This window comes from Emys orbicularis, chromosome 10 (genome assembly GCF_028017835.1).
Source record: "Emys orbicularis isolate rEmyOrb1 chromosome 10, rEmyOrb1.hap1, whole genome shotgun sequence".
NCBI lineage: Eukaryota > Metazoa > Chordata > Testudines > Emydidae > Emys > Emys orbicularis.
Window position 1 is genome coordinate 17824968 of NC_088692.1, and position 16808 is coordinate 17841775.

At 40.3% G+C, this 16808-nt stretch overlaps 1 protein-coding gene across 2 annotated transcripts; it reads left to right on the forward strand.

Moving 5' to 3' along the window:
* The first annotated feature begins 274 nt into the window (after positions 1 to 274).
* COQ7 (coenzyme Q7, hydroxylase) lies at positions 275 to 8103 on the forward strand. 2 transcript variants are annotated; one of them, XM_065411881.1, is made up of 6 exons: positions 275 to 372; positions 1421 to 1620; positions 3167 to 3281; positions 3362 to 3501; positions 6631 to 6699; positions 7495 to 8103. In XM_065411881.1, the coding sequence occupies exons 1-6, from the start codon at positions 303 to 305 to the stop codon at positions 7570 to 7572; spliced, it is 672 nt and encodes a 223-aa protein (XP_065267953.1). In that variant the 5' UTR covers positions 275 to 302; the 3' UTR covers positions 7573 to 8103. The 2 variants fall into 2 exon arrangements, with proteins under 2 accessions (XP_065267953.1, XP_065267954.1); XM_065411882.1 differs by lacking the exon at positions 275 to 372 and adding an exon at positions 1019 to 1279.
* The last annotated feature ends 8705 nt before the right edge of the window (positions 8104 to 16808 follow it).

Genomic DNA, 16808 nt, shown 5'->3' on the forward strand with positions numbered 1-16808 from the left:
ACGTTCCTCTCCCCCGCTTACAGTCTATGAGCCACGGAGCGGGTGAGGCCCCTGGTAGAGACCCGCCCCGGCATATCCCCGCAGCAGGCAGCACAGTCCCGCATTCTGGTTGTCATGGCAGCCAGAGGGACGCTCGCCTGTGACTGACAGTACTTCTCTCCAATGGGGAGGAAGCCATAGAGGCCGAGGAGACAATCGGAGCGGCACAGGGGCGGGAAGGCTGTACGCCAATTTGAGCGAGCCTTCTGGATACGTCATCACTCCGCGCCGAGGTGAGGAGGTTCCAGGCTCGGGTCAGGGCTATGGAGGCAGCTGTGGCTCCGGCCGTGAGGGGGCTGCGCGCGGGTTGCCAGCGTCTCCGCTACGGGGCAGGTACGGGGGCTTCGCGCAGGCACAACTTTCCCCTCTCATGGCAAAAGTGGGGTACCCTCTTCCCGCGTCACTGCCCCTAGCGCCCACCCCCTCCTTGGGGTACCCCCTTTCCCCCGTCACGTTCTGGGTCATTCCATCTCTGCCACTTTCTGGGGTCACGCCCCCCCCATGTCCTCTCCCGTCCCTGGGTTCACCCCTTCCTCCAATATGTTATTGCCTTCTGGGGTCACTCGTCCATCCTCTTCTTGGGGTCACCGAATGAAATTAATAGGCAGCAAGTTTAAAACAACGAAAGGAAGCATTTTTTCACACAACGCATAGTCAACCTGTGGAACTCCTTGCCAGAGGATGTTGTGAAGGACAAGACTATAACAAGGTTAAAAAAAGAACTAGATAAATTCATGGAGGATAGGTCCATCAATGGTTATGAGCCAGGATGGGCAGGGATGGTGTGCCTAGCCTCTGTTTGCCAGAAGCTGGGAATGTGTGACAGGGAATGGATCACTGGATGATTACCTATTCATTCCCTCTGGGGCACCTGGCATTGGCCACTGTCGGAAGACAGGATACTGGGCTAGATGGACCTTTGGTCTGACCCAGTATGGTCATTCTTATGAGGTCACCCCTTCCTGTCATACTCTGTCCCCTTGCAGGTTTACAGTTATCTCCACCCTCTCTTATCCCCACCCTGGAGTCACCTCCCACCAGCCCATCCCGTTCCAGGGTCATCCATCACCCCTGTGCTTCATCCCCACTCCTGGGGTCATCTGAGCCCCTTTGAGGCTAATCTCCCATATCCCACTTTCACCCTAAGGTCACCTGTCATCTGTTCCCCTTCTCCCCATTTTCCATTCCTGACTCAGAATCCCTCCCCCCGCATCACACTGGAGTCATGTATCATAAAGGGGTAAGTAAGTAGGTACAACATTGAGTAAATGGTGTGTGCATTCCGTGTTAAGTGTTTGTATGGAGATTTTATTAAGACTTCCCTCACTTTCAGTGGTGGTAGAGAATTATAGCTCACATAAGTTGTATCTCTGTTTGACAGGTTCTGAAAGAAAATGGAGTTTGCAGTCAAAACAGACTTCTTTCAGATTTTGTAGTACTGGAATGACCTTGGACAACATCAACAAGCCAACCATAGATCGCATAATCAGGGTGGATCATGCAGGGGAGTATGGGGCAAATCGTATTTATGCTGGGCAAATGGCTGTGCTAGGTAGAACTACAGTAGGGCCAGTCATTCAGGTTAGTATGTGTGGTCTAACTTCATCTTATCTTTATGCCTCTTATATACTCAAAGACATATTCTTTAGCTGAAGTACAATAAAATAAATTACAAGGCTATAATTTAAGGTTTGCAATATTTACTTTAAAACAACTGGTCTTACAAAAGCTCTTCCTATGGTAAAATATAAGTATGACACATAACATAGTGATCGGATTGGCTGATGAGTAGGGTCGTACCAAATTCATGGTCCATTTTGGTCAATTTCACGGTCATAGGATTTTTAAAATCATAAATGTCATGATTTCAGCTATTTAAATCTGAAATGTCATGATGTTGTAATTGTAGTTGTAAATGATCCAAAAAGGAATTGTGGGGGGGGTCACAAGGTTATTGTATGTGCGGGTTGCGGTACTGCTACCCTTACTTCTGTGCTGCTGCTGGTGGCAGCGCTGCCTTCAGAGCTGGGCAACTGGAGAGTGGCAGCTGCTGGCTGGGATCCCAGCTCTGAAGGCAGAGCTGCTGCTAGCAGCAGTAGCACAGAAGTTAGGATCACATGGTATGATATTGTCACCCTTACTTCTGTGCTGCTGCCTGCAGAGCTGGGCCCTCAGTCAGCAGCAGCCACTCTCCAACCTCCCAGCTCTGGTATGATATTGCCATCCTTACTTCTGCACTGCTGCTGGTAGGGCGCTGCCTTCAAGCTGGGCAACCAGGCAACAGCCGCCGCTCTCCAGCCGCGCAGCTCTGAAGGCAGCGCAGAAGTAAGGGTGGCGATACCACAATTCTCCTAAAATAAACTTGCAGCCCCTCTTCAACCCCCTTTTGAGTCAGGACTCTCAGTTTGAGAAGTGCTGGTCTCCCCTGTGAAATCTGTATAGTATAGGGTAAAAGCACACAAAAGACCAGATTTCACGGGAGGGGACCAGATTTCACGGTCCGTGACATGTTTTTCATGGTGGTGAATTTGGTAGGGCCCAATTGCTGAGTGAATCATAGACATGCAGTTGTTGCAGTGGTGTGACAAAGGCTTCATTATGTTTTAGGTGTCAAGATTCTTGTAAAATAAAACTCATTTTATATGAAAAAAAGGAATGAGGGAAAGCTGTGAAATAACTGTTCATATTCCCTTTTCCCAAAATGTTAACTAATTACTGGCTATAAATAGGTTTTAACAAAACCTAATAGTAAAGTTTTAACAAATCTGACCAACACTCTTCCTCTTAATTTGTCAACTTTCATTCTTGCTTCTTCTGTTGTCATCATTTCCTAATTTTTCAGTCCTCATAGAGTTTTCTATGTTAGACAGGACCTGAATTTCTAATGTAAAACCAAGCAAGAGAGGGGGAAAAGAGACACAACCCATCCCTACCTGTGCACCTTTCAGGCCCTGTTTATGTATCCCAGAGAAAAAACAGTCACAAGCCAATTTAATTTATTTTGTAGATCACCTTTAAAAATCAAATTAGCATGAGTGAAGTTAACATCCATTGAATTTTTTCTCTACATTTATAGTTAATGCTTATTTTCTATTATGTTTTTTCTGTAATTTTATTTCTGTTGCAGCAAATGTGGGATCAAGAAAAGGACCATCTGAAAAAGTTTAATGAGTTAATGGTCACATTTAGAGTTCGACCTACTGTTTTATTGCCTTTTTGGAATGTTGCAGGGTTTGCTTTAGGTGAGTGCATAGTCTTATTGATGTTATTAATAATGTAGGTTGGAATGTTTTGTTTGAATTAATTTGTTTGATAATTACAGGTGCTGGAACTGCTTTACTTGGAAAAGAAGGTGCAATGGCTTGCACTGTGGCAGTGGAAGAGAGCATATCAGATCATTATAACAGCCAGATCAGAACACTAATGGAGGAGGATCCAGAAAAATACAAAGAATTATTACAGGTATGTGAATGTGGTTTAAAGGTATTTCACATATTCTCTGAACAGTATATTGAGACAGTATTTTTCAAATGACATAAATATGGCATTTGGGTTTGCAGCAGATTATTTTCTCACTGCTAGTTCAGAACACTAAAGGCAGTGAAACACTCAAAATGAAAAGTGTTATGTTTCAATTAGCTGTTGGATTAAATGTAAATATCTGAGACCACAGCTACAGAGCCCATTTCTAGTAGTTGCAATCTGTTTTTTGATGGGGATAGAAGAGGCAGCCTATGGTGCCCAAATATTTTAATTTAATGGGAGGGACTAGAGAAAAAGAAAATGAACAAATTGTTATAATGTACCATGTGCCATGCTTTGGTTATACTGGGTATGACAATATCATTGCAACTCCAGATACCTTGCAGACTTTGAGAGCAGCTGATCTCTCACCTTCACTTGGATTAGGAACCACTTTCCTAGTCTTTTAAAATTTAATATCTTTGGGCCACAATCCTTAATTGAGCTCTTAATGGGCAGACAACTGTGCATGTGCATAGCCCTGTTGATTTCAATAGGAGGTCTACCTGTGAGGAGCTTGTTATAAGGTCAGGGCCTAAGAACTCAGTTGTAACAACCCATTGACCACTACTGCCTAGTCAGTTATACATGGGCTGACCTGCAGTGGAGGTTGGGCTGCTCCAGATCCCAGTCTCATAGTCCCAAGACTGGGATTTGAAGTAGCCCAAACTCTGTTGTTGATTAGCATCTGCAAGACTGGGTGAGAGATGAGCTGTGAGCACAAAGGTACCATGTTAAAAAAAGCTGGTCTGTGTACCAGTAAAAATACAAGACAAAACAATGACACTGAATGCAAGAGCAGGATAGAGGGAGTATCAAGAACTCAAATTGTCCAGCAGAGTAAGATGTTCTAACTTTGATGTCTGGAGACCCTGAGCACGTCTTTGGCAAAAGTGTATTTTCTTTTTATTTATACAAATATAAAAAGAGGAGCCTATGCAAAGCCCTACGTGAGGAAAACTGTCATGTATGATAGAAAAATCTCACACCATTAGTTCACATGTTTTGCTTGAAGGTATTTGGTTTAATAATTTCTGCAATCTGTACTTCACAAAGGAGAAAATTTTGCATTTTATATTCAGCTCATAGCTTGAGTCCTAGTTCTTTCTCTTCTAGGCTTTGATCCTGAAAGTTGTTCCATACAGGGGGAAACTTGAATCCACTGGAGCCTCATGGACTTGCGCGATTAAAAAAATAGAATATAATTTATTTAAATATTTTTGGATGTTTTCTACATTTTCAAATATTTTTATTTCAATTACCACACAGAATACAAAGTGTACAGTGCTCACTTTATATTTATTTTTATTACAAGTATTTGCACTGTAAAAAAACAAAAGAAATAGTATTTTTCAATTCACCTAATACAAGTACTGTAGTACAATCTCTTTATCATGAAAGTTGAACTTACAAATGTAGAATTATGTACAAAAAATAACTGCATTCAAAAATAAAAATGTCAAACTTTAGACTAGAGCCTATAAGTCCACTTAGTCCTACTTCTTATTCAGCCAATTGCTCAGACAAAGAAGTTTGTTTACATTTGCAGGAGATAATGCTGCCTGCTTCTTGTTCACAATGTCACCTGAAAGTGAAAACGGGCATTCCCATGGCACTGTTGTAGCCAGCGTTGTAAGATATTTGCATGCCAGATGCACTGAAGATTCATATGTCCCTTCATGCTCCAACCACCATTCCAGGGAACATTTGTCCATGCTGATGACAGGTTCTGCTCGATAACAATCCAAAGCAGTGTGGACTGATGCATGTTCATTTTCATCATCTGAGTCAGATGAAACCAGCAGAAGGTTGATTTTCTTTTTTGTGTTTTGGGTTCTGTAGTTTCCGCATCTGAGTGTTGCTCTTTTAAGATTTCTGAAAGCATGCTCCACACCTCGTCCCTCTCAGATTTTGAAAGGCACTCCAGCTTCTTAAACCGTAGGTCAAGTGCTGTAGCTATCTTTAGAAATCTCACATTGGTACCTTCTTTGCCTTTTGTCAAATCTGCAGTGAAAGTGTTCTTAAAATGAACAACATGTGCTGGGTCATCATCCGAGACTGCTATAGCACGAAATATATGGCAGAATGCAGGTAAAACAAGAGCAGGGGACATACAATTCTCCCCCAAGGAGTTCAGTCACAAATTTTATTAATGCATTATTTTTTTAACAAGCATCATCAACATGGAAGCATGTCTTCCGGAATGGTGGCCGAAGCATGAAGGGGCATATGTATGTTTAGCATATATGCCTCATAAATACTTTGCAGTGCCAGCTACAAAAGTGCCATGCAAATGCCTGTTCTCACTTTCTGGTGACATGGTAAATAAGAAGAGGGCAGCATTATCGCCTGCAAAAGTAAACAAACTTGTTTGTCTTAGTGATTGGCTGAACAAGAAGTAGGACTGAGTGGACTTATAGGCTCTGAAGTTTTACATCGTTTTGTTTCTGAGTACAGTTATGTAACAAAAAAAAAATCTACATTTGGAAGTTGCACTTTCACGACAAAGAGATTGCACAACAGTACTTGTATGAGGTGAATTGAAAAATATTTCTTTTATCATTTTTATAGTGCAAATATTTATAATAAAAAATAATATACACTTTGATTTCAGTTACAACACATAATACTATATATATGAAAATGTAGAAAAACATCCAAAATATTTAATAAATTTCAGTTGGTATTCTATTGTTTAGCAGTGAGATTAAAACTGCGATTAATAGTGATTAATTTTTTTAATGGTGATAAATTTTTTTGAGTTAATCATGTGAGTTAACTGCGATTAATTGACAGCCCTATTTTCTCTATAGTTCCAAAAACATAGCATGAGCTTTTTTATTTCAGAAGTTGTTTCCTCATACACCATAGCTATAGGTTCTTCTAACTGGAAATTGTGGGGAGGGGATTTTTCAAAAGCATTCAGTTTCCTGCAGGTCTTGACCTCCGATATTGTCCCTCGAGTGATGATGTGGCCAGAAGTATGTGGTTTATGTACAGTTTTGTCATCTTGATGATTGATGTGTAGGTGAAAACTGTTACTAATCTGCTACCATTTCTTTTAAAAAGATAATAAAGAAGTTCCGAGATGATGAGCTGGAGCACCATGATGTAGGGCTTGACCACAATGCAGAATTGGTAGGCATAGAGCATTTATTCATTGCTGTTGATCATTGCTACGCATCCAGTTGTGATGGTCTCTCCTTCTCTTTGCGCAAATTAATGTATAGCGCGTGGGTGGGAAAATAACAGTGCAATAATAATTCTTTATTCTTTCTCGGGAGGCAGGTATAAGATAACACTGAAGGTGCCTTCACCAGAATCTGAAATGATGCTGAATTTTTTTCCAGCAACTGAGTAGCATCCCGTTATGCTGCTGTTAAAACTAGTTCTTTGTTCCTAGCTAACTAGTTCAATTCTGCTTTTGTTTTTTCAAATCGTGGCTTAATTTGAGTTTTCTTAAAAGTTCAGATTAGTAAGTGAGCCTTTTGTCAGATAGAGTAATCTATCCCTTTCAGTCTTGGGAATCCAGATATCACCTTGATATACCAAACACAGTTTACCATATTGATTTAGGATGAAACTCTGGACCAAATTCTTCCTTCTTGTAATGCCTCGTGAGCTCTGTGTAGTCCCTCTACTATTTTCCCACCTCTATGTGGGGGACCTGAAAGAGTTCTGTTATGTGGAGGGAAGGGGCATATTTTTCTCACATACAATATATTTCAGTGCAAGGTAAGGCTCTTTAATTTAAAAAAAAAAAAAGGCTATTTTTCCTGTTCTGAGAAAGCAATATTGTTTGTCTAATGTAGATGAAAACAAATATCTATATATTTCATATTTTTTTTAAAATTAATGCATGCCTTGTTTCCACAAATCTATTTTTTTTAATTAAGACTTAATCCAATGACTAATTATCTCTCTCTTTTATAGGCACCAGCTTATTCACTTTTGAAGACTGCTATACAAATTGGATGTAAAGCTGCAATATTTTTATCAGAGCGAATTTAGCACTCTATTTTTCAATAATATAAAAGATTATGGTATTAAATTAAGACTTAACCAGTGCACTTGTGAAACTAATAGATATTTTTTACAGTAACTGACTCTTTTTTTTCTTCTTTTTATAAAGGATCTGATTCTGCCACTCTTACTTATGCTAAGTAGTATCTTGCTCAACAGGTATTTTCATTGAAATTAGTGGGGCTACATGTGGAGTAATATACTTACAATGTGAGTATGGATGGTAGAATTGGGTTCTTATTGACTAAATTAAAAGGCTGTTTTTTAACCAAAAAAAATCTGTTGTTTTTGCAAGTATTCACAAGGTGGCAGTAAAGCGTGTGTCTATGTAATAGTATATAGATTTAGTATTAGTCTTCTGTACTTCTACAAACTTTTTAAAATGAGCTAATCCTACAATTTAATTTAAAACAATACATTTAGCACGGATTATTTTCTGAGTTTTATTTTCAGGGAAAGTAAATCAAGTTCTGGTAAGAATATTTCCCTCATATGTCTCAAATAAAGGTCTGTTATATCAATGAAATAGACCCCTGTAATGACTTTCAACTTTGTATTCTTGGGCCTAATTCTGAAGTTTAGTCAAAAATTCCCTTTGTCCTGAATGTGTACAGAAAAAGTCGGCCCTATATACTTGATTTAAAGCAGAAGGAGACAGATACTAGCTGCAATTAGCAACAGTGTTTCTTTTCATGAGTTTTAGCTCTTCCTATCCTATCTCTTCCCAGGTCTTCTATGGCATTGATTGGATAGAGACATACCAGCTTTCACAGTGCAAGGGAATAGGGTTCCCCAAACCTCTTAAAAGCACCCTTGCATGAGAGCAATTGAAATAAACCAGACAAAATTCTGACTGCATCTTTCACAAGAAGTGCATACTGTCAATGCCTGGTGATGACAGAGAAATACAGACTACACTGTGCAATAATGCAGTTGGTATATCTTAAACTGGAGGGATCACTACCAGTTAATACGGCAGAACTACAGATTTTACAAAACTCTTTTCTAGAGCCCTGGGATGGAGACAGTTAATGGCCTCAAGCTGCCAAAGAGTAGGATTGGGATGTGAATTTCCTCATGCTTCACTTCCAGATGAGACTGGTACAGCTTGTTTAGTAGGGGACTACTCACACAATAAAGGAGATGGACGGGATCTTGGGCCAGGTACTGTCCAATGTTCTTTCTGCCTAAAGCACCTCCTGCCCATTCTTCCATTGTCACTGCCTCCTAGGGAAGGTGTGATCAAAAAGAAAACTTTAAAGGGAATTCGGCACAGTTTTTTCACACACACAGATTCCTTTTTAACATTTTATAGTTTAATAATGAGTCAGGCCAATTTAATGCTACTTATGGCAGAGACTGAAACGCTTGCATTATTTTCACAGTGACCTCTGCAGTGTTTAAGCAAAATCACTTCCGGAATGTATGCCAGTTAGATGTGCTGACCTATTGCTATTAAGTCATTTGAGGTCACTGTTAAATTTGTGTTAAAGTGCAAGTTTGAAGCTGGGATATGTATTGATTTTGGTTGTCTATTGGAGACAGGCTTTCACTTCTATCAACGGTGTTGTATGAAGATGGCAAGGAATTTAAAAGTCTTTCCTCTTAAATCATGGAAACAAAAAGTTAGGGTTTTGGGTGGAGGGAGTGTGTCCTGTTCCAACCTTACCCGCTACTAAACATAGTTCTTGTTCGCTAATCTAGTTTTCATCCTTTCCGTTGAATGGAGAGCATTTAGCTTGTTTGCCAGATTAGAAATAGAATCATTTTGTTGTTCATGATTAAAAGTTGTAGCATATCAAGCCCTGTTTCTTACAGACAAACCGAACAGTGGTGGAGAAGTGATTGAAAAGCTGGCTCACAAATGTTGGGGGGTAGCATTTTTTCGTGACTTCTTTGCAAAGGAGGGAATCACAAGGTGAGAAACAGAGTATCTTGGAGGTTCTGCTCATGCCACTATTGTTGAAGTGTTGTTAGCATTACCAATATAAAACCTCTTTTACAGGCGGTTTATAATGCATATGTAAAAATTCATTCCTAGCTAAAACTTGGCATTTAAGGTTTCTGCAAGAGGATGATTTCCCTACCCCCTTAAATTTGGTCAAAAAAGGTAGATCTTCAAATAGAAACTTTTTGTATGCTCCCTATCACTAGTCACAATGGCTCTTTATATAAACAGCAACAACAAAACCATCTAATTGGACAGGCAGTGAGATAAATTCTGTTCTCAGCTAACCAGTGTGGATCTGGAGAAACTCCATTCACTTCTAATGAGTTGAAGTGGACATCACTGAAGTCATTTACATTGTTTAAATGAAGTATAATTTGGTCACAGTCCTTAGTCTCTTCACTCACCCACTGGACCCACTCAACCCATTGGCTTTAACTCCTCTAAATCACTGAGTTGATGGGGAGTGGGAGTACAAGGAAGTAAACTGTTCCAAGAGACTTCCTGGCTGAACCCCAGGAAGCTGTGACCAGCACAGATGTGACTTACATTAGTATTGAGCTAATGGTGTTCTCTTCCCTGGTTAATGCATTCATTTGATGTAAATGTTTGCCTACAATGGAATCTAGATCTCCTGGTTCTATTCTCTATCCACTGGCTCATTCTGCCTCCCTTTTACTTCGTGTGCTCATTTGCTCAGTAGGGAGAGGATTTTTTTAAACACTTGCTCATTGGCAGACCTGTTGGATCTGTAAAGCAGCATGGGGCAATGGGTGTTTTTGACATGTTCCATATTGTACCCTGTACATGACACGCACATTCTGCAGGAATATTGCACACATCATCAAGTTGTTTTTCTTAAGATTCTTAGCTAAGGCTTACCTATACTTGAAAATTTACTGAAATAACTATTGTGGAATCGTTATTTTGGTGTAAGGCCCTGGAATAAGAGTGCTTTTTTCTGATTTAGCTTAATCCACTATAATCCTTTCCCCATTACAGCCTGATTAGTTGGAAACCTGTTAGTATTTAAGATGTCTGTGAAGTCACAAAGCAGAACACTTACATGTGGATTTTAGGACACGTGAAATGAATAGGCATCATTCATCATAAAAACATCAACCCTGTAGGCTAATAGTCTAATTTTGCAAAAATAACAGGAGTACTTGTGGCACCTTAGAGACTAACAAATTTATTAGAGCATAAGCTTTCGTGGGCTACAACCCACTTCTTCGGATGCATATATGGGGTTGTAGCCCACGAAAGCTTATGCTCTAATAAATTTGTTAGTCTCTAAGGTGCCACAAGTACTCCTGTTATTTTTGCGGATACAGACTAACACGGCTGCTACTCTGAAGTCTAATTTTGGAGATCCTGGAAGACCGGGCTTCCCAGCAATTTGTGGAAATTTTTGATTTAGCAGAAAGTGACTTTTCCATTGGAAAATCATTCTGATAGAAGAGTCCCAACCAGCGGTAGAAACTGCCTTTTTGGCTGTTAGATGATCATTATAAGCAAGTCCATGAAACAGTGATATTCCCCAATCTGGTATAGGTAGTGGTTAAATCTACCTTTTGCCATCATAGATAGTTCTAACAGGTGTTTTGGTGCTAAGGAGTTAAATTATTATTGGCTTATTAGTACTCCAGCAAGCTGTATCATTCTTTATTTCTAGGCATGTGTCACTTTTATAGGTGCAGAGTTCTTTATTGCTTGTCAAAACTTCAAAGATCATTGCAAGAGTAATCTCCAATTTGATCCTCACAGCTGAAAGCCCCACTGTTCATTGTAAGTGGTGGATAATCACATCAGTTTTCATGGCTGCCCTGTGGTAGTTGGCTCTACTCAGAGGCAGGCAGGCATACATTGGGTCTGGTGTTTAGCTGGTGAGTAGAGATTATAATTTTAGCTTGGAATGTTGATTTTTAGATGAGAGTGTTGTGTAGGAGATTTTAATTATTCAAAAAAAAAACAAAAAACCCTATATTTTTTAAGATGTAAGATTGTTCTGTAAAGTGTTCTTTGCAGTGATTCACCATACACCACAACCTGGATAATTCTTAGACAGATGCAGGGTTACCAGCCACCCAATTGTTTTATTGGGGCAAGAATCCTGTTTTGATGGTTCACTCTGTAAGGATTGATGGAATAAAATGAGCTGCCAGGCAGCTTTAAGGGAGAACGTTGGTCAACTGACTGATCACTATTGCCAGCTTGGTAGGATTTCATAATGGTCTTTTGCTCTCAGCTACTGGTAATGGCATTACAACACACTTCCCTCTGGCTTCATCCTCACAGGTCACTTTAGTTTACTAATGACATATGAGAGGTGAAGCAGGAGGGGAAGTGGCTAGAGCACAAGTGACAGAAATCTTGGTCTGAGCCTCAGCAATTGTGTCATAAATGTTTGAAGTCTTATGATGTGACTGTGCTTAAGGCAAATGTAGTGTTTTTTTCCCCCTATCTGCTCTTGATGAGATGAGTGTGACCTTCTTTATCTGGTGCTGACCTTGCTGGGCTTATCCACAAATTTATCACCTCAAGATTAGACTATTGTAATGTGCTGTACCTGGGGCTACATGGTGAAACTATCTAGTTACTGAAGCTAATGCAGAACCTGGCCACTCACCTACTAGATGTGTTAGCAGCGAAAACATCACCAGGACACTGTACTTATGTTGGCTGTCAGTAAGCTTCCAGGTGGAGTTAGAGGCCGTTGGCTTTAACCTGTAAAGGTTTACATGGTTTGTGATGTGATTACCCTAAGGGACAGCCTGCCTCCCTAAGTGAAACTGCTGCAGGCACAATCAGTGAAGATCCTTGAATTGGAGCCCTCTTGTCTTGAAAGAGAGGAGGCAGCTGGCAGGGCATTTGTTGTGAAGTGTCCTCAACTTCAGAATTGACAGCCTCCTGGTTGATAAAACCCAGACGTTTTAATCATTTGGACGTGTTGCAAAGCCCATCTTTTCTCTTGGCCATTTGGGAAAGAGGCAAATTAATGTGATGGGGTATGTTGGGTGTGGGTGGGACTTGTCAATAAGCTTCTCATCGACTTGTAAAAGGTTGTTGTGATGGGTTGGATCACAGAAACCCCCTTGGGAGCTGCCAACTGATGTGCCAAGACTACCCCTGTTTCCTATTTTCCCTGCCAGCTCAGGACTCCAGCACCCTGTCTTGCTGAACCAGACACTCCCGTCTGCTCCAACACAGACCCAGGTTCTGAATTACTTGCCCCAAAGCTGCAGGTTTACCTGAAAACAGCTCACAGAAGTGTGCTTGTCTTTAGCACTCAGATGCCCAACTCCCAATGGGGTCTAAACCCAAATAAATCCGTTTTACCCTGCATAAAGCTTATACAGGGTAAACTCATAAATTGTTTGCCATCTATAACACTGATAGAGAGAGATGCACAGTTGTTTGCTCCCCCAGGTATTAATACATACTCTGAGTTAATTAATAAGTAAAAAGTGATTTTATTAAATACAGAAAGTAGGATTTAAGTGGTTCCAAGTAGTAACAGAGTAAGTCACCAAGCAAAATAAAATAAAATGGGCAAATCTATGTCTAATCGAACTAAATACAGATAATCTCACCCTTAGAGATGCTTCAGTAAGTTTTTCCCTCAGACTGGACACCTTCCAGGCCTGGGCACAATTCTTTCCCCTGGTACAGCTCTTGTTCCAGCTTAGGTGGTAGCTAGGGGATTCTTCATGATGGCTCCTCTCTCTCCTTTGTTCTGTTCCACCCCTTTATATATCTTTTGCATAAGGCGGGAACCCTTTGTCCCTCTGGGTTTCCACCCCCCCGCCCCACTGGAAAAGCACCAGGTTAAAGATGGATTCCAATTCAGGTGACATGATCACATGTCACTGCAAGACTTCATTGCCCACTTGCCAGCACACACATATATAGGAAGACTCACAGGCAAAACACAGCCATCTGCAGACAATGGTCCTGGTTAATGGGAGTCATCAAGATTCCAAACCACCATTAATGGCCCACACTTTGCATAATTACAATAGGCCCTCAGAGTTATATTTTATATTTCTAGTTTTAGATACAAGAGTGGTACATTTATACAAATAGGATGATCACACTCAGTAGATTATAAGCTTTGTAATGATCCCTTACAAGAGACCTTTTGCATGAAGCATATTCCAGTTACATTATATTAACTTATCATGTTTTTATAAAACCATATAGACTGCACGACGTCACAGTTGTTTTAAATACTATTTTAAAATTGTGATGTACCTAGAGTTTGGGTTAGGAACTGATTAAAATAAAATGTTGGAAAGTGAGATTGGATCCATGTGACTAAATGGTTGCTAACGTCATCAGTGAGAGAAGTAAAACTCTACTGTACTATAAGATGCCCTGTCCTTGCTTTTAAAGATTATTTGTTCAAAATAAGATATTTTAAGCGTGACTTCATCACTCTTGTAATAGATCATTCACTATAAAATAAGATTACAAAGTACATTTGCTAAAATGTAAAACCAAAAACATACCTGTACATATCTCAAGAATTCCAGAACAAGAGACTTATAGTATCACAACATATGCATCTACTTATCTATGTAAGAAAACAAAACAACTTTTAAAAAATGGTCACCATGTTGAATGCTCTATTCTAAAAGCCTATAAATACTGGATATTAAGGCCTTTATGTTATTTAGAAATTGCTGCAGGAAAATAATGACAAATATACAATCAAAGTTAGGAATTTACAAAAGTTTATTATTTATTATTAGTATAAAAGTGATAACTCCCCTGAGTCAGACAATCTCCTGGTCCCCCAGCCATTATGTCAGGACTTAAAGCTAGACAAGGCATGGTGTAGTGCTTTCATAGGTATTATTCTTTTCTAAGACCAATATTCTCAAAGAAACAGGTTTGTACAGAGATTCTCTGAACCTGTTTGTGTTATAAAGTGGTCATGGAATTTGCTTCTGAATTATACAGACAGCCTGGTGTTCTGGTCGCGCTTGAGATGTGGGTGGCCTCTGAGGACATTGCACTCTGCACCCTTACAGCAAAAACATGTCAGAGACAAAACACTTTTTTTTTAACACATTTGGGTTGACTGAGGGATGGAAACATCAAAGGACAGGAAACCTCAGCGCAAAGCCAATCTCTTTGCCCATGTCTGTACTAACAGTGGAAGAATTCACACCAAATACAGTGTCACGAATGGCTGAAAACAATATACTACATTCAGTTTAATACAGTGCATTAAAGTACATCCCTGTCTAGGTTGTCAGACAGTAAAATCATTTCTCTAGCAGTGAGTTTGAATAGTAAACATAGCTCAGAGTGTATGTAATGTGTTAGGTGAATAGCTGCTGCTTTATGTACCATAGCAGGATTTCTTACTTCCATGTCTTTAGAGTGGAGCATTTGCACCAGTACATTTAATATTATGGGCCTGATTCGGCTCTCTTTCACACTGGTTTTCACACCTTGTGCATCCCCATTTATTTCAGTGGAATGACTTCTGATTCTCACTAGCATAAGTGAGAGAAGAACCATATCCTATTTTTAGACTTTTGTTATTAAAAACCTGGGTGGGGCATTGTAACATGGCTGTACAAAAGGTTAGGGATGGTGCAAAGGGAAACACTGTAGAGGGGTACTCAGATACATTTAATTTGATCTGTGCCTCAGCTTGGATTTTGTGATGATTATACAGATGCCATGAGGCTGTGGTATTTTCTTCTTTATGCTTTTCAGCCATTAGCATTAGTCAATTTCTGATAGCTGTTCAGCCTTCAACGGCAGGCAGAGGGCAAAGAGATTTCTAAGCCCTCATTGTGTGCTGTGTAGTCCTGTTATACCGTTTATGCACAAATGGACTCTGTGGTCAGGCTCAGCTTTTGTTTAACAGAGCAAAACGGATTGGATTAGTGCAGATGCCTCACAAACATCTGAAAAATGGAGTGGGATTGTTTCTAGGAAGTAGCTTGGCTGACTGGCCACTGTTTCACTTCATGTGGCTACTTTCAACTGTCTCTTGAGTCACAGAATATACACCTCTTTGGCTCTTGTAATAAAATTATAAGGACCTATCCAAACGTGCCATGGGATCCAAACCCTTGCATTTAAAATACAAATGGTTTCCATGAGGACAAGGCAACTTGACACTCATAATAATTTAGGGCCTGATCATCATTCTCCCCTCAAATGGGAAGGGTTTCTCATCCTTCAGTGGGGAGAAGGGGCATAGTTTACAAAACCTTGACTGCACAGCATGCATGGGTTCGTGCAGCTTAGCCGCTGCTCTCCTTACCTGCTCCCAGCTCAGTTTCTGCCAGCCTTTGCTGCTTTCCACCATCCTCATTGGGAGCGGATATCTGGCCGCCACTCTTGAAAGGTGCGCCACAAACCAGGGGCTTAATTAGTACCACCAGTGAGGGAGCTAATTACGGACCCCAGTGTTGCTGTTGTGGTGACAAGTACTCTGATGTGTCCTGCTCCAAAGCTGTCAAAATATGCCCTCGCTGCAGCCACTGCTGTTCACGCTGCAGGAGGAAGACCAAGCCGAGGAAAGCAAACAGGCAATTCTGAGCTGAGTATTGTGTATCGGGAAGGATGATTTTTAAGAACTTAAAACAGCTTCTGGGCCTTGTCTCTCCTCAGAAGCAAATCCAAACACATTATGTACAGGGCCCGTAGGACGCTGCCCGGTCCAGTAGTTTGTCTTGTCATATGCAAGACTGGGAAGATAACATGGTTATTTGAGATACTAGCTTGATGTCTGTGATTTTTGTCATCTAAGATAAAAATGATTGATATATAAGGGGCCCAATTCTCAGCTGGTGTAAGTTGGCTTCGTTCCCTTGACCTCAGTGGAGCTGAAGTTTATACCAGCTGAGGTAGAATTTACCATGTGCAATATTTAAAATAAGGTGGTGATTGCTCACATACGATCAAAGCTGTAGGTACTCGCTCTCTGAGCAAAGCTATGCCCGTTGCAATAGCCTTTTGTCTGCAGACCAGCCTCCTATTTTCAATTTATTACACTCCATAAATGGATGTGATTTTTGTGTGTTACTAAAGAGCACTCAGAACTTGTAAGAGTTAACAAACAGGAATTAAAACTACTCAGAACTTTTTTTTTTTTTATGATACATAGAAAATGAGTGTCTCACTCTGTTAATGACCTCCGAACTTATTGAGCACAAAATTGGCCAAAATGTGCCCAACAAATATCTTGAAAGAAATCTTGTCTAGTAAGTCTCTTTGATGAAAACTCCATAGCTGTAATTTAAAACAC

Coding starts and splice junctions, on each gene's coding strand:
- COQ7 (XM_065411881.1), top strand. CDS start 303: ATGGAGGCAGCTGTGGCTCCGGCCGTGAGGGGGCTGCGCGCGGGTTGC. Junction 373..1,420: donor GCGTCTCCGCTACGGGGCAG/GTACGGGGGCTT, acceptor TCTGTTTGACAG/GTTCTGAAAGAAAATGGAGT. Junction 6,700..7,494: donor TTGACCACAATGCAGAATTG/GTAGGCATAGAG, acceptor TCTCTTTTATAG/GCACCAGCTTATTCACTTTT.